Source organism: Schistocerca piceifrons, chromosome 1, assembly GCF_021461385.2.
Source record: "Schistocerca piceifrons isolate TAMUIC-IGC-003096 chromosome 1, iqSchPice1.1, whole genome shotgun sequence".
NCBI classification, from domain to species: domain Eukaryota; kingdom Metazoa; phylum Arthropoda; class Insecta; order Orthoptera; family Acrididae; genus Schistocerca; species Schistocerca piceifrons.
In genome coordinates, this window is record NC_060138.1 from 509263306 (window position 1) to 509284940 (window position 21635).

The 21635-nt window shown below is 38.5% G+C and overlaps 1 protein-coding gene across 1 annotated transcript in view; it reads right to left on the reverse strand.

The window, feature by feature from the left end:
- The window catches only part of LOC124796636 (poly(ADP-ribose) glycohydrolase-like), a 129410-nt gene that overhangs the window by 50467 nt on the left and 57308 nt on the right, over nt 1-21635 (reverse strand). The window contains exons 7-10 of the mRNA XM_047260711.1: nt 19635-19888; nt 7482-7573; nt 5749-5908; nt 4240-4370 (exon numbers count right to left, since the gene is read on the reverse strand). Of these exons, the coding sequence (XP_047116667.1) occupies nt 4240-4370; nt 5749-5908; nt 7482-7573; nt 19635-19888 (637 nt within the window). The remainder of the gene's footprint in view (nt 1-4239; nt 4371-5748; nt 5909-7481; nt 7574-19634; nt 19889-21635) is intronic.

A 21635-nucleotide genomic window follows, 5' to 3' on the forward strand; every position in this document is an offset into this window, starting at 1 on the left:
TGGGGTAGGATAAACCTGTGGCACGACTGGCCTATGAAAGCAGCCTCCTTTACCAGCTCTGTTACAATCATTGCACAGCTTTTTATATTGGTATGACTACCAACCAGCTGTCTACCAGAATGAACAGCCATCGCCAAACTGTGGCCAAGAGCACAGTATACCATCCTGTGGCACAACAAGCAGCCTGAACATGAACACACTTGATTTCAATAGCTGCTTCACTACCTGAGCCATCTGGATCCCTCCCACCACCACCAACTATTCTGAATTGTGCACATGTGAGTTACAATACATTCTCCACTCCCATAATTATCCTGGCCTCAACCTAAGGCAACACAGTGTCCCCACATCCTTCACCCAACAGTTTCCACCCCATCTGCACAATCATCCCTCCCCATTCTCATCTCTCACCTGTTTATTTGGAGCCCTCTTTCCCTGCTGTTCTCCTTTCGCTCTTTTCCCCACCGCTGCCTCACAATCTTGTGACGCTGTGCCTGTTGGCAATCTAGCCCTTCACACTCCTCCAGAGAGCGTTCGCCTCTCTCCCACCCTTACGCTACCATCCCTTGAACTTCCCCGCCCCTCATCCGATCCGAGATGCTGGAGTTGGTGGTCATGTGTGCTTTTGTGTGTGTGTGTGCGCGCGCGCGTTTGTGTGTCTGTGTGTCACTGCTGAAGGCTGAAGCTTTGTGTGTCGTTTAATTGTGCCTGTCTGCGACTTGACATACCTTCTTTACAGTAAGTAGCAGTCTGTCTTTTCTTACATTATAAATAAAAGTAATTTGGGCTCGCAGAATTAGGTAATTCACAAGCAATTTAAAGATGATAAAAACTGTAATATTGTTTCTTAAATATTAACAAATGTACTAGCGTTGTTTGTTTTCTTATGCCTTCATGGTTGATAAGCTTGATTTTTCCCAGGATTGTATAAAGAATTTCAACAACGTACAATGTACAGTTCTTTGTTGACAACTATCTGAATTGGTCAATGTGTCAACTGTGAATGAAAATTGAGAAACTTGAGTTTCATGCTGTTACCAAACTTTTTCATTGGATGTGTTGGATTGCCACACACATCAAAATAGAATTCAACGTAGTTCACGTGGACTCTGCACCATTACTGAAGACCATTTACTTTTGAGTTAATGAATTTAAATGTGGTTTGTGAAGAACGGTCGTCTAACTGAGGTCACCACAAACAAAACCACTGACACAATCCATGACATGGTAATGCAAGATGGCTGAATAAAATTCGTGAAATTGCGTAGACTGTAGGCATCTCAACTGAGCAAGTGCATAATATCCTACACAGAGACTTGCCTACAGAAAAGTTACGTGGGAGATGAGTATTGCGAGTGCTCACAATCAACCAAAAGCAGATCCAGTACAACATTTCAACACAATGTTTGTCAATGTTTAATCACAATCCACAAGACATTCAGTGCCAACTGATACTGTTGATGAGACATGGATCCACCCTTACACAACAGTGTCAAAAAGGCAAACAAAACAATGGACAAAGGCTGGTGAAAATGCACTGAAGAAGATAAAAGACCATTTTGTCAGCTGGTAAGGTGATGGCCATTGATTTTTAGGTTTCCCAGTCAGTAATCCTCATAGATTAACTGGAAAAAGGTGGAAACATATCTCGACCCTATTATGCTTCTTTGCTAAATCATTTGAAATTTGGGTTCGCTGAAAAATGACCAACATTGGCACACATACCACGATAATGCAGCATCCCATACATCAGTGATAACAATGGCAAAAGTGCATGAACTGGATTTTGAATCAGTTTCCCATCCACCCTATTCACCAGACTTACCCTCAAGTAACTTCTTCCTGTTCCATAACTTGAAACTTTAGCTTGCTGGGAAGAAATTTTCGTCAAATGAGGAAGTGATAGTTCTGTCAATGAGTATTTTGCAGAGTTTGACAGCTTCTATTTTTCCAACGTGATGAAAAAGCTGGAGGATCACTGAACCAAGTATATATCCTTCAAAGGAGACTAAGCTGAGAAGTAAGGAGAGTTGTTTATGAAACAAACATTTTTATTAGTATTTTTACCAGACTTATCAAATAAATCTCGTAAAATGCATCTGAATGTAGAATTTATTGTTAAACCCAAAACTCTATTTCATAAATTGTAAACTTTAATGTTCTTACCTCACATATTCAGACAAATAATCAGTACAACATCCTGAAACTCCGCCACACACCATCCGGTAGCTTGCGGAGTATGGATGTAGATGTAGAAACTGTATTATTGTAGGAACTGTACTGATTATTCAATGCTGAATAAATTGTATAACTATTATAACAAATATGTTTGCATTATTCAATAACAGGTGTAACTAACTTATAGACTATTACTTTCAATTCACTGAACTCATCATCAGAGTCAAAATATATTTCTCCCTTCTCATGCAATATAAAAAGGCAACCGCTGCACAACAGCTCATTAACCTTCTGACTGCTGTCGACGAGTTACCTTGTCACGTGCTGTGCTCTGAATGAGTTTAATCATAGCCTGTGTGTTTTCCTTCAATGCTATTGAAGTGTTTAGATGACCAGTTCTGCTGACTTTCTCACTGCTGTAGACAAATTTAAGCATGCTGAGACACAGGTATCTGCTTGTTCCAGATGGGTTAACAGGCAAAGTAAATTTCCACATCGTTCTTCCAGTAAGTGTTTAGAGTTCCAGCTGCATAATTCAAGTGTGCATCTACATTCATTGCTGTGATCGCTTCTTGCAGATTTTTACTTCACATTTGGTGCTTATACCACGATTAACTTTGTGTTCTTCTGTACTACAAGAAAAATGTCACACCATCATGACTCCACAGATAAAAAACCTGGAGATACTCAGTTGGTGCGAGAATGAGTGGGAAGCTGACTTGCAGTTGACTGCTGTGACGTGCTACTGAACTCTGTAGGATCGGCACCCAAGACTGTGAAATGGTATAAAAAATGTTTTTTTCATGGTCTGCATTTGTATATTTTCACTGCTCAAGGTCTCCGTAGATTGGTTACAGAGAGAAAAATGTCACTTGCAGTGTTTCACCTATATGTTGTTAGGGAAAGTGTAGAAAAATATTAAACAGAACAGAAAAAATCGGGCATAGGAATGTGCTCTGATGAAAAGGATCCTCAACAGTCTAAAGGGAGGCATTTTCTGGATCTTATTGTGAGTGACATTAAAAAAAAAGTACACTGGAAGTGCTACAATATCTACTTGGTGTATTACAAACACATGAAATTCATTCTGTCAGTTAAACAAAAACTATACATATTATCACTTTACAAGATGATTACATTCCAATGTGCCATAAATAATTCAATTCTGGTACCCTCATTTTTTGGCCACGAAAGTTGCCAAATGGTGTAAACAAGAATTGAAAATCCACATTGAGTATAGTAAAAAGCAATCACACAGTTAAATTTACTCTCTTTAGAGTGTTTCTCCAAATAAAGAGGTCTACTGCAAGAAACAGACTTGCTCTTTTGTACATTACGTAATTATGCAGCATACATAGCACCAGTAAAACAGAAGTGTACATATTCACCCGTTTAGTGTATGCTACAATTATTCCCATGTAATGCAGACAATTATACTTGGGTATTGGGATTTTTGTCTTGGAAGTTGCCTAGGGATGTAAAAAAGGATTGAAAATACATACAGCATGTAGTAAAACACTTCTCTCTGCATGAGGTAGTATGCTGGAAACAGACTGATCTGATTCGTCATATCCAGGAATGTCAATTCTATGCATGAAGTAAACACACTGCATAAGTAGTATCAGTTAATAAAAATTTATGCAGATTCGTATTCTTATGATATGATCAAATTATTTTGATGTAAGGCAAGGGCTACTACCACCGAAGTTCGCCTGAGAACAATTAATTTTATTTATGCACTCCAAATGTATTTCGATACATCAAAAGTGGGTTCCAGCAAACACTTCATTTCCATTGCAAATTAATTACTGTGCTAGCATGCACCAAGACACAGGTAAACTGGAGAAATTGGATCTACAGATTGTACCGTTTATCTCACAATCTACCTTCAAATTATTCAGTACAACACTAGGAGGCCAGTGCAAGCAATTCAACAGAAAGGAAGCGTTGGCTTGGGAAGGGTTCAGGCTCAGGTAGTCAGCTCAAGTGATAACAACACAGAGCTCCACGGCCTATGACAACACACCTGTTATAGTGAAAGGGTTAAAAATTATCACTTACCAATTATGTGCACTGCTTCCAGTGGCTCCATGGATTCAGTAAATAATCTTGACACAATTAGCTCTGGGCAAATTACAAAACGAATTTCCTCTTGTACACAGCCCCAGCGAAGAACACCACCACCTAATCGCCTAGAAATAACAAGGATAACTTTAGGAGTTAAATGCCAGGTGGAAAAGAAGAAGAAGAAGAATGGTGAAAATGACTCTAGCTCTATCTACAATCAGAAAAAAGAACATATTAACAGCACTCATACTTAAAACATCCACTTAACATTCTTTTAATGGGAGAAGTAATGGTAGTCAGTCACTCATACTACAGGCGAGGCATTCAGGAGCTGAGATACACATTCTTTGCTGAATTGCTGGATATGTTTTACACACAATTTCCAGCAATTTATGGAATGCAGGAAAGCTGGTATGCAGGGAAAGAGGTGTGGGTTGGGGGTGTTGACATGGCACTGTTTGTGACGCAGCCATTGAAACTCAGCATGTCATGTTACGCATCATGTTCTGCCATTGTGTGATTATCTTCACTCTTGGCCATAATTTGGCAATGGCCATTCATTTGGGTACACAGGTGGTCGATGGTCATGTCCACATAAAGGGCTTTGGAGAAGTTGTTCTGACATGAATGTTTACAGAAATGGCTCTGCTTCTAACACGATTGGATGTGTCTTTGACGGGTCTGGAATAAGATGTGTTGGTGGGTGCATACATCTTGGAACTGTGTCTACCACAGATACATGAGCCATGCGGAAAAGGAGTGACTGTAAGAATGTCATGAGGACTGACTAGGGCATTTCACAGATTGTAAGGACACAGGAATACCAATTTGGAGAGATGAAAGAGATTTTGGGAATGATGTTTCTCATTTCAGGAAATGATGAAAGGTAGTCAAAGACCTGACAAAGGTTGTGGTTAAAATGTTCCAGCCAAGAATGTACAGAGCAATGAAGGGAGTGCCAATTTTCAGCTAGTTCTGGATGTGGAGATGGCATGGGATATTTATTCGAGGACTAGGTGTGGCATGTAATGCCTGTCTGTGAAGGCCTTAGCAGAGCTTCACAATCCTAAGCAAGGACTGCTCACCACTGCACTGAGTGAACTGGCAGTCACCAATAAGTTCCTACTTTTGCTGGACTCTGTTCATAAGAGGTGTTGCAAAATCACCTTCACTTGAACCAGCAGTTTCGGCTATTTGCAAACTTTCAGCAACAGAAATTCAAGAAGACTTAGTGGAGTTGCCTCCGTGAAATATTATGAAATCAACACAATGTGATTCAGTGGAAGACCTAAGAACCCTATATTGAAGTACATACTTTGTCCGCCTTTAATGTTTATTTTTACTTAGAATATAAATAAACGACTGCAATGTGGAAGGCCTTGTCTCCATTCTGTATGTTACTACTAACTGTATCTTCAAGGTAAAGTGGAAATTTCAAGAATTTAATTTCATTTGTCATAAAATAATAAGGTAGGAAAACAAACAAATAGCATACATACATACTTGTTAGCAAAATCAACTTGAAGCATTCCTCTGCCTTCATCTTCTATGGTTCCACAGCTTGTTATATGTAGTTTATTCAATAACTTTGACGATGTCTCCCAGAGAGGTAAGTTTTCTGGAGCTACGCATCTTCGGGTGAATGTTACTACACCCTCTGGAGCTGTTGAGAAACACTCCAGTTATTCTTCCCATACTTAAACAGTCACAAAAAAAACCTGTAAACTAATGCAACAGCAGTCTTGAACAGCAATTCTCTGTTTGACTTGTTAAGTACCATATTAAAAAACTTCATTCTTAACAGATTGAGAGAAAATATGTAATTTTCTTTCTTTTTTCTTTTAAGTAAAACAGTTAATTTAGGTACATACTAAAACCACAAAGGAAATGACTGTCCCGTCCACGATTTTTTGTTTTTAGATTCCATAATAAATGCACCAAACCCATGCAAAAATTATATTTTGTAAGAATGAGAATAAATTCTTTGTTTTTTTCAGAATACACACTGAAGAGCCAAAGAAACTGGTACACGTTCATAATATGGTGTACGGGCCCACGAGCATGCAGAGGTGCCACAACATGATGTGGCATGGACTTGACTAATGTCTGAAGTAGTGCTGGAGGGAACTGACACCATGAATCCTGCAGGGTCGTCCATATATCTGTAAGAGTATGAGGGGTGGAGACCTCCTCTGAACAGTATGTTGCAAGGGATCCCAGATATGTACAATTATGTTCATGTTGGGGAGTTTGGTGGCAAGCAGAAGTGTTTAAACTCAGAACAGGGTTCCTGGAGTCACTCTGTAGTAATTCTGGACATTTGGGGTGTCTCATTGTCCTGCTGGAATTGCCCAAGTCCATCAGAATGCACAATGGACATGAATGGATGCAGGTGATCAGACAGGATGCTTACATACGTGTCACCTGTCAAGAGTTATATCTAGACATATGAGGGGACTATATCACTCCAACTGCACATGCCCCACACTATTACATAGCCTCCACCAGCTTGAACAGTCCCCTGCTGACATGCAGGGTCCATGGATTCATAAGGCTGTCTCCATACCTGTACAGTCCATCCACTCGAAACAATGTGAAACAAGACTCGTCCAACCAGGCAATGTGTTTCCAGTCATCAACAGTCCAATGTCAGTGTTGACAGGCCCAGGCGATGCGCAAAGTTTTTGTCGTGCAGTTATCAAGGGTACACGAGAGGCCTTTGGCTCCGAAAGCCCATATTGATGATGTTTTGTTGAATGGTTCGCATGCTGACACCTGTTGATGGACCAGCATTGAAATCTGTGGAAGGGTAGCACTTCTGTCATGTTCAATGATTCTCTTCAGTCGTGGTCCTATTCTTGCAGGATCTTTTTCCAGCCGCAGCAATGTCAGAGATTTGATGTTTTACCGTAATCCTGATATTCATGGTACACTCATGAAACAGTTGTACAGGAAAATCTCCACTTTATCGCTACCTTGGAGATGCTGTGTCCCATCGCTCGTGCACTGACTATAACATCACGTTCAAACTCACTTAAATCTTGCTAATCTGCCATCGTAGCAGCAGTAACCAATGTAACAACTGCACCAACTGTTGTCTTATATAAGCATTGCCAACCACAGTGCCGTATTCTGCCTGTTTACATATATCTGTATTTGAATATCCATGCCTATACCAGTTTCTTTGGTGCTTCAGTGCATATAATGAAGCAACACAATTATCTTTGAAAGCTTACCCTTATGACATACTCTTCTAAAATAGTGAAGGATACATTTAAGTTTTTCCACTGCTCTCTGAGATGCCTTTTTCTTGTTTGCCTGAAATAACCTGTTGTAAAAAAAAAAAAAAATCATTTCTCAATATCTGAAAATAAAATTCCAGAGAACATAGTAACAAAGGAAAATAAATTTTTAATACCAATAAAGATGGCTCTCGTTTTATACCCTGTAATTATCTTATAAATGGTCAATGTACACTTAACATCTTCCAACAGAACATTCAATAACAAAAATAGTTCTTATCACATCTATTTAAAGAAACATAACATCCTGAGAACATTAATGAAGTGAAAAAATTAGTAAAATAAATTTTGAAAAATCAACTGACTGTTGTTGGGAAGCCTGTACAAATTGCATTAGGGTGACCCACTATTTCAGACTAGTATAAGCTATTTACATCATGTTGTAACTCAAATAAAAATCAATGTCTTTTTTTTCTCCACACCCTTATATTCAATCTTTTCCTCACACCTCTGGTGCTCAATCAAAAACCATAATCAAGTCACGCAGTAGTGTATCACTAGAAGAAAATACTTAATAAATGCAAATTTTTACGAATATTCAAAGCACATATTTAGCTCAAAGCAATCTGATTTATTGCTCACCAAGCAGATCCAACAAAAAGCCAGGCAGTCCAGCACATGGGGATGTTTATTTTCAGGGTTTGGATGGGTTTGCTTCATATAAACCTCTAGCTTCTGATGATGATTCCACATGTGCATTCAGATAGTATTGTTGCTTCTTTAAAACTACAGGGATAACTACAATGTAAAAACAGTAATTTGACATACAGAAACCAGCCACATAAAATTAAATTACTGACTGAGCAATCAGAGCAACATAAAGGAGCTGTGGGTAAATTCATAGTTTTTGGAATCTGCCCGTTTCAACATCAGAGGTAAATGGAATTTCTGATATGGTATTTTTTATTTTTTTTCTGTCCCCCATGCCCGAGTTTTGAATAATGCATTTTGCCCTCTCATAGACCTACCATCAGTCTATACTTGCATGCTTTTTTATGCAGATTACAGTACAACCCCACTTTTATGTTCCCAGAATTAACATTTTCCTACCGTTTACAACATTTTTTACATCTCCTGTCCAATTTCCTATGCCCACAATGGTAATTTGCACCTGGCTTTGCATCAACATAGTCATAATTTTCCCACTACTTACACTTTATGAAAAAATGTTTGTGGAGAAGAAACTGACATAAAAATGACACTTACATGACATTGGCTACTGAGTAGTGTTTACAAACATTACGTAGTGAAGTTTCTTGACACCAGGGCACTCTACTTAACGGATTTGAACCAGTAAAACACGTGAAAGTTGAAACAATTCTCCTGCCACTGCCAAGCTCAAAAGGGGGTGGTGGCTGATGGGAGTAACTAGATTTGTTCAAATAAAGATATCATGACCAATCACAAACATTTCCAAACTATCTCTAATGTGCATGCACAGTTTCAAGATTGCATTATGACATCTCTGTCAAACCATGTTTAGCGTGTTTCTTTATTTGGCCACTTGTAGCGCTAGTTGACACCTTCACTCACTGTGTGTTGCTCAAAAGTCTTCAGTTTAAACACAGCTTCAATTACGTATTTTGTCATATTGAGAAAACCTTGTTCGCGAACCTATCCTTGTTGTCAAGTGCAGTATTTATATATAATTTTTTGTGATGTTACACAAACAAAAATAGCTGATAATTTGCATGTGTGTGGTTTTTTACATAACTGAGGAGGCACAGTACCTGATAATCTCAAAAAGACGACTTCAGTGCAACACATGTGGAAACACCACACAAAATTACTTTACTTTACTTTATGCGATCAGGCCCAGATGATTGCGCACTGCTACAAGTTTCCTCCTCCACTGGGTTCTGTTTTGTGCCTTCTGGCACCAATCATTCTCTATTTCAATCTGCAGCAAGTCCACATGTATTTCATCCCTCCATCTCTTCTTTGGTCGTCCTAGTGGGCGTCTTCCACAAGGAGTATAATCCTTACCTTTCAAAGGCCATCAGCATTAAGCCATCTGACTGACATGTCCTGCCCATACAAGGCACTTGGTTCTCATCAGTCCTACAATGTCTGGTCTATTGTACATTTCATCTAGTTCGTAATTATGTCTGATCCTCTATTCTTCAGTGATCTCATCTTGCACCGGACCAAAGATCTTCAGTAAACACAAAATACTTATGTAAATATTTGCACTTGACAATGAGAAAAATTCTTGAAACGCATGGTGCTAAACATGAAAAAATATGTAATTGGTGCAGGGTTTCATTATTTAAATAATGAATGACAGCAGCAGGCTTTCCTAAAACACTGATTGTGATGTGCGAAGTTGAGTCAGACATTTCTACTTTCCATGAAGTTATAAGTTTCAGTTACATCAGCAGTATTTATTAGATAATAAACACGTCCTGACAAGTATTTCGATGCCTATAATGTACATATGTCACACATAAAGTGAAAAAATGCAAAGGGGTATCCTATATGTAACTTTTACAGATCAAGTAACTTACAGCTCAAAATGTTATTTTACACCATTTTTGAAGCCCTTTGAAAAGTGTAAAAGCGGGATTTCACTGTATATCTTAACATTAAAATTTAAAAGTATGTACCTTGTAAAATAAAATAAAAAAGTGTCAAGCAATTTGTAGACTTGACATTCATCAAACTTTAAAAATAATAAAACAAAAAAAACTAGCAATAAATCGTTTCTGGATGCCCGCATAAATAAGCTACCAAAACAGCACTCAAGGGTAGGTTTCAGACTCGTGAGTGGTACATTCAGTCACTATGCTGTGCTAAAATTTGCTGATTGCATACAGCATTAAATTACTATTGCTTAAAAGTGTGATTGGATTATATGTATCACACAGAGTCACTGATACTAGAAATACACCACCCAGGTGAAAATTGCTTCTTTAAGAATACCTGTGATCAAAGTGTACTTTACACAAACCCATAACTTACAAATAGTATACAATAACTTACAAATAGTTATGATTGCTGAACTGTGGATGATCACCAACTTAGATAATCTCAGTATGATGAAAAGTCTTCCATGTGCTGCTACAAGAGTCTGTAAATGTCATGGCACAAAACAAAAGAGGGTCTGAATGTGTACCTGGGAACTTTGTCTCCTTGTATGAGGTCTATCCACAAAGCAATAGAAGTTTTGGTGTACTGCAGTGCTGAACAGGGCTACAGAAGCCATCTGGTACCATAATGTTCCTACACGCAGTACGCATCCAGCGATGGTAATACGTGATTTGTATCTCTGCTATTTTGCTTCCTGTGACATGTTAAATGTATGCAGCAATAGAAAATCCCACCACTTGTGAGGTGCGTTCTATGATAACGTTTTCATTGGGGGGGATTGTAAACCAACTGAAATTTATCATGACCTTTGTGATGCGTATGTAAAAGGAATAATGACTGAAAGCCGAGTGAGCAATGGTGAGCCGTAACAGTATTCACAATGAGAACTGCTGTGGTAGGCCTAGCCTTGTGACTGACAAATTGCTCACGAAAAACAATGACAAAATTCGTGAAAATAATCTTTTCATGATTACAGAACTTTCAGAGTATTTTTCCCATATTTCTCTGAGTCTGATGCCTGAAATTTTGGTGGAGAAGCTTGGTTACCACAAATTTTGTGCTAGGTGGGTTTCCAAAATCCTAATAGAACACCACGGAAAACAGAGACCAGCTGCAGCACTGATTTTTCTCAAAGATTATGAGAAAAGTGGTAAAAAAGTTAGCAATCATTGTCACTGGTAATGAAGGATGTCAATTGTGAAACAAAAAGACAGTCAATGGAGTGCGGGCATACAACTTCTCGCAAGACACCAAGGAAGTGTTTGCAAACACTGTCAGCAAGACAGAGCAGGGCTACTGTGTTTTGAGACTCTACAGGAGTGATTCTCTTTGATATCCACAAACATTGCACAACAATTAACTCAGAGAAGTATTTTCAGACACTGACAAAGTTAATGCGGGGAATACAAGAGAAGCATTTGGGGGGGGGGGGGGGGGGCCTTAGCGCAACAGTTTTGTTTTTCTGCGAAAGTGCCCATCCATACATGACCAATGATACCTAAGAGCTCCAACAGCGTTTTGGATGAGAGGTGTTACATCATTCACCATACAACCTGGATTTGGCACCAAGCGACTACCATCACTCGCAATGCTTTGATACTGACGCTGAATTGTGTTCTGGTTTAAACCAATGACTGCAACTGAATGTGGCAAATTTTCAAAAAGACTGTATTGAAAAACTTGTGCCACATTGTGATAAGTACCTCGATTCAGCTAGCAATTAAGTAGAAAAATAACTTAAGGGTGCATCTTCTCAAATATATATAACAAAATTTGGTTTCTCCATATTGTTATTTTTTTTATTTCAGAATGTGTGTTACTTTATGGATAGCCCTCACAGTTTGAATGAGAGTCTGAAAATCATCAACAATGGACAACAGGGGACTATAATAAACAAGATGCTGATGAATTAGTAGAAAATACTTTACTGGCCTATCCCAAAAGTTATAACATGCCTATTGCCTGTTATGGTACCATAAGTCAGGTGATGACTATGAACTTTGTTTGTTTGTAATTAGAGGCAGAAGCTATCCAGAATATCAACAATATAAGTCAAAGGACAGATTGCAACTCACCGTAAAGATGATGTGTAGAGTTGCAGGCAGGCACAACAAAAGACTATTACAATTTGGCTTTCGGCCAAAGCCTTCTTCAGAAAAGAAAACACAAGATACAAACAAGCACATCTCGTGCACACATGACCACCATCTCCAGCAACTCTGATACGAATAGCAGACACACAAACAACAGGTTCAGAGAGATGCATATGTCTTAAGATGAGGGCATAGGAAAGTGAAGATAATAATGATAATGATGATGATGATGATGATGAGAATGATTATGAAGAAGAAGAAGAAGAAGATGATGATGATGATGATGAAGATGAAGAGAGAGAAATAATATGTTGGCATACATTTTGTCAGTGTTAGTTCAGACTTGGTAGCAGAGTTAAAATTGAAGATGGAGCAAGAAACAAAAAGTGGAATGAAAAATGGCAATGAAGAAATTGGAATGGGCGATGAAAAATAGGATGTCGGGAGGAGAGACGAAATTAAAAATTAATGAGTAACTGAGTATACAATGAAAATCTGTCATTGGGAAAAGAAGACGGGGGATGTTGTTAATAGCTGAGAAAGGTTAGGTCCAGGTGAGCAGCAGAAAACAAAAGGTATCCGGGAGAGGAAGTTCCCATCTCTGGATGGGAGGATCAAAATGGTCAATGAGCTATAGCAGGTATTCAGGTCTCTTGGGTCATGCTGTAGAGTGTGCTCAGCAACTGAGTACGGGGTGTCCCCAATGTGGACAGTTCTTTGTACATCTGTGCATTCAACAAGTTTAGTGGTGGAAGGTCAGAGGAGGAGGCTGCCTGTGAGAATTGTTTATGGACAAGACCTGTTGAGTAGCTGCATGAGAGATAAATTAGGGAAAAAGTTTCTGGTATAGTTGTTTAGGGATTCAGTATTGGATTAAATGTTCTCCATGGATGTATAAGAACATTTCATGTGAAAGAGGTGGCAACTGTCGAAGTGTTGATATTGTTACTTATTGGCTGTTTTTCTTATGGACTGAAGTTTGAATGTGAGCCTCAATGTGATGATGATGATGATTGGTTTGTGGGACACTCAACTGCATGGTCATCAGTGCCCATACAAAGTCCCAATTTCTTACACAGCCCAATTTTTACACAGGCCAATCTATCCATTGTCACAAATGATGATGATGATGATGATGATGATGATGATGATGATGAACACCCAGTCCCTGGGCAGAGAAAATCCCCAACCCAGCCAGGAATCGAATCAAGGACCCCTTGATCCAGAGACAGCAACACTAGCCACTAGACAACAAGCTGCGGACGGCCTCAGTGTGATGGAGGTCAACACCAAATAGGGTAATTTTGCATCTGGAGAAGAACTATGGGAATTTTAGCTGGGAAAAGGAATTATGCTTTTGCTGGAAGTGGAGTTTTCTTCACCATGAATCCAAATCACAAAGATATCACCAATCAAACTATATCAAGCCAAGGGACGTAGATCTTGTTGGGAATAATGTCTCTTCCATGCAGTCCACTGAAATGTTGACAAAGAAGAGGGGCACCTTGCATCTCATAGCCACCTCTCTGACTCATTGATAGGTCTGGCACCTGACAGCGCTATACCAGGTGGTTATAATTAAACTTTCCCTATTTAACATGTTATAACATGGAAACTAATTACCGTACAAGTACCAGACTTCGTAGCATTAACGTCAAGGACATGGGGAAGAGCAATAATACGGAATCAGTTAACTGAAACACTTTTAATGTGCTGCTACAGTACATCATACTGTTACATACCAGTACCATTACTGCTACAAAAAGGGCTCAATATGGTGCCCATTATTGACCAGAAGAGTCTGAAAGAGCAGGATTGCATTCTGCACAGCAGAACAAAGTATGTCTATGGGTACACTGGCTACCTCTCGATATGCTCCGCTTCAGATTATCACATGCATTAATGTTCCCCTGGTAAATCCTGTCCTTCAGGTAGCCTCACAAACAGGACTGATAAGGTGATCACACCAACCAAGCAACCAGAAACAATCAGCTGATAATTTGATCATTTCCAAATTTGTTTCAGAGAAGCAGGTAAACTTCATGGGCAATGTGCAGTGGGCTCCCATCTTGCATAAAAACTGTTGAGTTCAATGCATCTCTCTCCTGTAGGGCATGGATGACATACAGGTGAAGCATACTGCATTAATGCTGGCCAGGCCCACTGCACGTCTTTGGTCCTTGAGCGCCAACCTGTTCAAAAAAGAATGGGCCAATGATGAATATAGCCTTGAAACCACACCATACAGTGACATGTTCACCATCCAGAGGAGTTTCATGCACAGTGACTGGAAGTGAAGATCCTCACACTTGGCAATTATGTGTGTTCACTTCACCCATCACGGACAAATGAGCTTCGTCTGTCCATAGGATGGTCCATGGACAGCCCTCGTCAACTTCAACCCTTGTGAAAATGTGGAGAGCGGAGTCAATACGTCGTTGTACATCCTGTGGAGCAGGCTGCCGTATGATATGGATCTTGTACAGATACCACTTGAGAACGGTTCAAAGCACATTCCGTACAGTGGAGCACGGGATGTTCAATTGTCATGACACAGCATGCACACAGCCTGATGATCGATAATTGCACGCAGAGTTGTTTGTCATAGTAACAGTGATTTCTTCAACCACCTGTGGTGCAACTGATCATCAGCCTCTTCCCAGAGCGATACCCACTTCTCCAGTTGACTTGAGCTTCATCATGCTCTGCACAGCAGGTGAATAAAGAGGACACTTCCATAATCCTTACAGGTGGCTGTATTCTCAAAGTGCAGCTGCAGCATTACTGTTGTTCTGATAATAGAATTCCACCAGTGATGCCCTGCTCCTTTTGTCCAAGCTCTTGTTGACATACCAACAAGTCACTGCGACTGGTCAGGTGTGTGAGAGCATGAATCACGATGACTGATCACGGCACCTGGTGGCCTTAGTTGGAACCGGAGCTAGTGCTGTGATGCATGGAAATCATGCATCCCATACTCTGCACACTAATGCTACCAAGTCTGGTACTCATAAGGTAATTAGTTTCCATGTTATAACATTTTAAATAGGGAAAGTTTAATTATAACCACCCAGTAGTTATGAATAAGGGTTGTTGGTTAGTGGGACAATAAATTATGTTTTTTCCCATCTTAAAGATTCTTACATTACACATAAAAGTATTTTTAATTTTCTAAAATGAACTGTATGTTTATGTAGTGAGATAATTGATGTATAATTACCAGTAGAAACGTAGTTGTTGTGCAGAATCAACTGGTATCTCTTAACTTTCTGCAATGATATAGATCTTTGAAAATTGAGAGAACATTGTGTACAAAGATAATGCAGTACTGGAAGGACAGTTGAAGAAAGAGGAAAGAGCACTCATGTCACATCTGATGAGCATTCAAGCAATTCAGCAGTTGCACAGAATAACATGGACCATTGGTGTGAAAGGAAATGATACAAGCTGACCAGAATTTTGGAGCTCATGTTAATATTTAGCTAAAAATTAGATCTAATTGACAAACTGAACAACAAGTGAATGAACATCATATGAAACAATGATGCCTGCTGAGAATCAAATATGTCTACAGAGTCCCACATGAACCGGCCATCACACAATCTGATATGAAGTCCAGTGGTTACAGAATAGGATCAAAGAGATGCTAAATTGTGTATTCTCATAAAAAAAAGGATATATACCTCACAGAATGCAAGTGCTAAACATTTGTTTACAATGGTGATAAGGAGAACATAATAAGTTCAAGAAGCTGACGCAATGAGTTCATGGATGAAGATTAACAACATTCTGCTTGGCAACCTAGAGGTAAATCAGCTACAGTTCTTAATGACTTATGGTTCTAATCTGCCATTTAAGTACTGAGAAGTTACAACCCTTGCTTACAAGTAAAATATATTTAATATTCTCTCTATGTTGGTAATGATGCCTCCATCAGTTTACATTTTTTTTTCCATCAGGATTTTTAATTGCATGAAAATGTACATGTGCTTTTATCACTATATTATACTGTATAACTCTCAAATAACCTCTTTGTGTTACTCACAGAAGTCCACATAACATTAGGAATATGTATGAAGAGTTCCATGTGAGCTTATGAGTTAATATAGACAGTAACAATGCCACAAAGCTATCTATAACTGCAATTTCATGGTTATGTAATACACTGAATATTACTGATGAAAACATGGCAACTACTCCATTAGGCATATGGGTGCCAATAAATTACAAACATTTCAAAACTAAGAATTTAAAAATGTTTCAGAGCTCAATATTCTTTGCCTGCCTGTCAAAATGAAACCAAAGTGAGCAGGAGTAAATATCATAATTCAGAAATATATAATTTTCACTGCAGCTTTTAAGGATTATAGTAGCGAACAATGTCCCACCTGAGATAGTGTGCACCAAAACACAGCAGGGTCTACTAAAAGATTATGTAAAAAAACTGCTTATACTTTACTTAATTTTCATAACACAAGTAAACATACCAGTCCATTGTTAATTTCCACTATTACATCATCTACTACATCAATGCAAGATATAAAGATCTTATAAAATTCAATAAGGGACTGATGGGCTAACCAGTACTACAAATGAAAAAGGAAAAAAATCATAACAGTACTGAAAATTGATTAAATGGCTTTGCTTACTGATACAACTGTGTGGCAGCAAATAATATTAAAATTCTGACAGACATACAATGTTTTTGAATTCAGTTTTCAATGACAGGAAACAAATAGGCATTTGAAAAAAGAAGAAAAGTGGGCTATTGGAGAAAATCAGTAACTGAAAGGATTAGCTCCATGTAATTTCAGATAACTGGAGGTGAGCAAAGTATAACACATCACAACGGAAGCTTAACATACTGTTTTCGATCATTTAACATCTACCACACATACAGTAAAACTTGCTCAAAACAGAATCGCCTAGAACTAAAATAATTTTCCAAATTGGACAAGTTCTCAGATTACACACAATTCAGAGGGCTACGTAGAATTTGTAAGGTATCATGCACAGAAGTACAGTAAAAATTTTTAATTGTGCATATACTGTATTTACGTACCAGTAGATGTTCATTTACTGTATATTGGACAATAGAACACTGGACTATTATACTAACTGATAAATAACACGGCATTTCTATATTTTTACTCGAATTTTAAATTCATTTATTACTGTGTGTACATACATATTATTCCCACATTTATTTGCTTTACATTTCACTTTTTTGCCGCTTATCATGGGGGGGGGGGGGGGGAACTTGTTTTAATTTTCTGCTCAAAATAGTTCCAACAATTTGGGAGAAACTGTGTGTGCTGTAAATTGCATAACATCATTTATGCATGTAATGGCTTCTTCACACGTATTAATTTTTCTAGGTACATCATTTTGCTCCTCTTCTTCTTCCTTTGTTTCTCCATCATCATCCTCTGCATTGTGGATTTCTATTAAATCTGATGCTGAAGTGAAAGTGGAGTGAGTTGACAAAGTCATCACTTCGAATGTAATCATCTGCACTACACGAAATGTTCGCATTTTCATTAATTCAACAATTGCTGCTGCATTTTCTTGAACTTCGATGGCCACAGAAGCGTCTTGTTCTTGACCCCCAAACCCCACTTTGTTGAAGTACTTGGTGACAGTCTTGTTCTTGACCCCCAAACCTCGCTTTGTTGAAGTACTTGGTGACAGTTTCCGGCTTCATTTCCTTTACTGCCAAGCCAATCCAATTTACTGCATATAGGACAGAAACTGACTGTGTAAGAGCAAATGCACTTTCGGCTTCTTCAACATTAAGAATAAGAGATTATATCAATATATCTAAAAATAAAGATGATGTGACTTACCAAACGAAAGCGCTGGCACGTCGATAGACACACAAACAAACACAAACATACACACAAAATTCAAGTGTGTGCGAGTGTATACCCGTCCTTTTTTCCCCCCAAGGTAAGTCTTTCCGCTTCCGGGATTGGAATGACTCCTTACCCTCTTCCTTAAAACCCAAATCCTTTCGTCTTTCCCTCTCCTTCCCTCTTTCCTTACGAGGCAACCGTTGGTTGCGAAAGCTAGAATTTTGTGTGTATGTTTGTGTTTGTTTGTGTGTCTATTGACGTGCCAGCGCTTTCGTTTGGTAAGTCACATCATCTTTGTTTTTAGATATATTTTTTCCCATGTGGAATGTTTCCTTCTATTATATTCAGATTATATCAATAATCACTTATAATGACAGTTGAATGTGTAAATAACCCTTCCTGGTCCAGGGGTTGTGTGAGGCTGGTTGAAACTGGAGGGAACCAAGTCAATTTCACATTTGATAACGTTATTTTTGGGTGGCAGGTTGCTTTGTCTAGGAAAAGGAGAACCTGGCGATTTCCTTTTTTCATTTTGGTATTGAAAGAGCCCAGCCATTCTTCTGTAAGACCACTCACCATCCACGCCTTTTTATTGCTTCGCCTTGTGACTGGAAGCTTACTGACGTCTATGTTTTCGAAACAATGGGGTTTTGTCACCTTTCTGATCACCAGTGGCTTCTCCATTTCACCTAACATGTTTCCACGTAGCAGTGCAGCGAGTCTTTCCTTGGACATTTTTCACCGGTCCGCTTTCCACCTTGAATTGCTAGCAGGTTTGAAGGCAGCGCACGATAAAGCTGTCCCGTTTCATTGGCAGTGAACAAGTCTTTTGGGTCATAATTCACAATTAAGTTGAACAGTATTGTCTTCCATTCTGTTGCTACACTTTCCTGCACATCCTTAACTTCCCTACACACTTCATTCCTCACAATGTTGTGCCTAGCTTTGAAACTGTCCAGCCAGCCTGTGGATGCCTTAAACTCCGTAATTCCAAGCCTTTTTGTGACTTTCTGAGGCTCACTCTGCAACATGGATCCAGATAAAGGTAAGCTTTTTCCCACACACTTACGAAACATTCCCACATTATTTCGCTAATTTCTTCATTTTCGGTCTTCTTCGCCTTTTTTTCCTCAGTTTTGCACCGCTTAACTGAAGTGTTAAAAGTAACATCTTTGTAGGGTCATGAATAAGTAATGAAGTGTAATAAAGTAATATTCTATAGGCTCTTTTCCGCATTATACAACAAATCATTAAGCATGTTCTAAGTTTTGCTTTCCATTTTCACATCAGGCACGTTCCGCTTTATACAAAAAATCAGCATATAAAAGTGCACTGACTGTGTCGGGACTGAAATACTTGTACAGTTTGGGCAGATTTCCAAATTATACATGTACCAATTTGAGCAAGTTTTACTGTATTAAGGTTTTATTTATGGCATGGCCTTCTGTCCTCAGAACAGGATGATATTAACTTGTTAAGCTTCTTCAGGTTTCTGCCTGAAGATTATTATTGTAAGCAAAGCCATTTTACCAATCTTTAAGGAAAGTTACCTGTTAAAGTTAATATCTGGAAATGTAGCATATTCTGAATTACGCTGTAGCATATTTCGTCTTGGAAATGTACAGAAGAAAGCATTACTTAAAAGACTTGCAATCTGGAGCTGACTCAGACTAACAGAGCTGTTCCTGAACTGCTTCAACAAGGGAACTGGACTTCTGATTAGAGAAGGTAGCTGCAAAGCTAGCTGAACCATGTTAGGCAACAGCTGAGAGAAGAAACAGTCCACTTCTGTCTCATCTAGTACCTAAAAAAAGGACAATAAAACAACATTAACAAAATTGGATGTCTGAGGTAAAGTACATAACTCTGCTACATGGGTGAACTGTCTATAATCGTACACACCAAAACATTAGAAAAACTGTGATATAATTAAAAGCAATAACAGCTCAATCGCACTGAACCTTCAACTTTTCAGGTGTATGAGACTAAGTGTTTTCTTTCAGATGTTACTGTTAGTGAAACTGTATTCCTCCAAGCTGCAGTATATATGGTCATACTGTCACTAGGAATTAAAAAGAATAAAATAATTAGTCCTATTGTTACACATTGTTACATCACATTCTTATTTATTTCCTACATTATAACATAAAATATATTACTTACAGTCCATAAAGAATCATGAGTATCATGGTAGTCGACTAACTTATCCATATTAAAAGTGAGTTTCACGATAGTGAACTATTTTATCTGTATTAAAAATATCTGTACCAGTATCATAAAGCCTAAAGCAACACAGTCAGATACAAACGGATTTGCTTCACAGTATCGAAGATGAAAAATTGCTCATAGCTCTTAAGGTATGCATTTTCGACCCTATGTTTACTGAGACTTTTTTGCTTCTAGTATCATGTACTTTCAACTGTATGCATCTACGCTATTAATTATGATACACCCTGTATATTTGACACCGACTGCTGGATAAAGCCTTTCTCTACACTTTTCCATGCATAATCATTTTCAGTTGTGCTGCTCCTGTCTCTTTCCTTATGTCATCCACTCATCTTCTTTTAGACTGCTGTCTCAGTGTTTTCTTGTCCCGTGGAATCCAGGACAAAAACTTCTATGATCTGTCCATCGTCCTGGTTATGTCTACAGCTCGGAACCATTTCATTTTCATTGTAGCCGTAATGATGTGTTTCACTAAAGTATGTTCCTTCATTCATTTTTTTGTATCCCTGTCTGTATCTTGGGAATTCTCAACATGCACTCTCAACTCGACATTGAGTGATTCTCAGTTTTTTTTTAACAAAGAGAAGAATCAATTACTGATAATATAATGTAAATGGATTGACAAAAAAAAATCTACTCAGCAAGCAGCAGCAGGGAAACACATACAGAAATGACGTAACTTATGCAAGCTTTCAGAGCCACTGGCTCCTTCTTCTAGCATCTAGGACAACTAAACTTCATCTAGGGGATCTGAGAACAGTTTTACTGATACGAAATCTCCTTGTCTCTCTTATCTTTCAGTTCTGACTTCATGATTATCCTGAAAAAGCGTAATGGAAGCACAGCAGTCATATGGGTGACTTTCCTGAAATCTACCCCTTTTCCAGACCTCTCTAGTCCTTTTCCTTCACCCTTCTTCCTTCCCCTTCAACCCTTCTGCCTGAAGGAGACCTGGCTCCGAAAGCTTGCAAATTACAACAGTCTTTTTTGTGTGTGTTCTGCTGTTGCTTGGTGAGTAGAATTTTTATCTATCCAATTAAATTATATATAATCTTGAGTATGTTGTGATACATTGAAACAATAACTAGTTGCTAAAGTCATGTCAGTACAGATCTCATTGAAATAAAGTCAAAAGCTTTAAAAAAATCTGTAACTCCCTGACAAAAAGGTAAATATATTTTGTGATATTGGAAATTCCAGAAAAAAAAGGGGGGGGGAGGGATTACTTTATAAGTTAGAAAGGACCCATAACTCACCCTAAAGTTACTGGAATTTTCTGATCTGTTATGTATGTCCACTGTCCACACATCAATTGCTGCAAT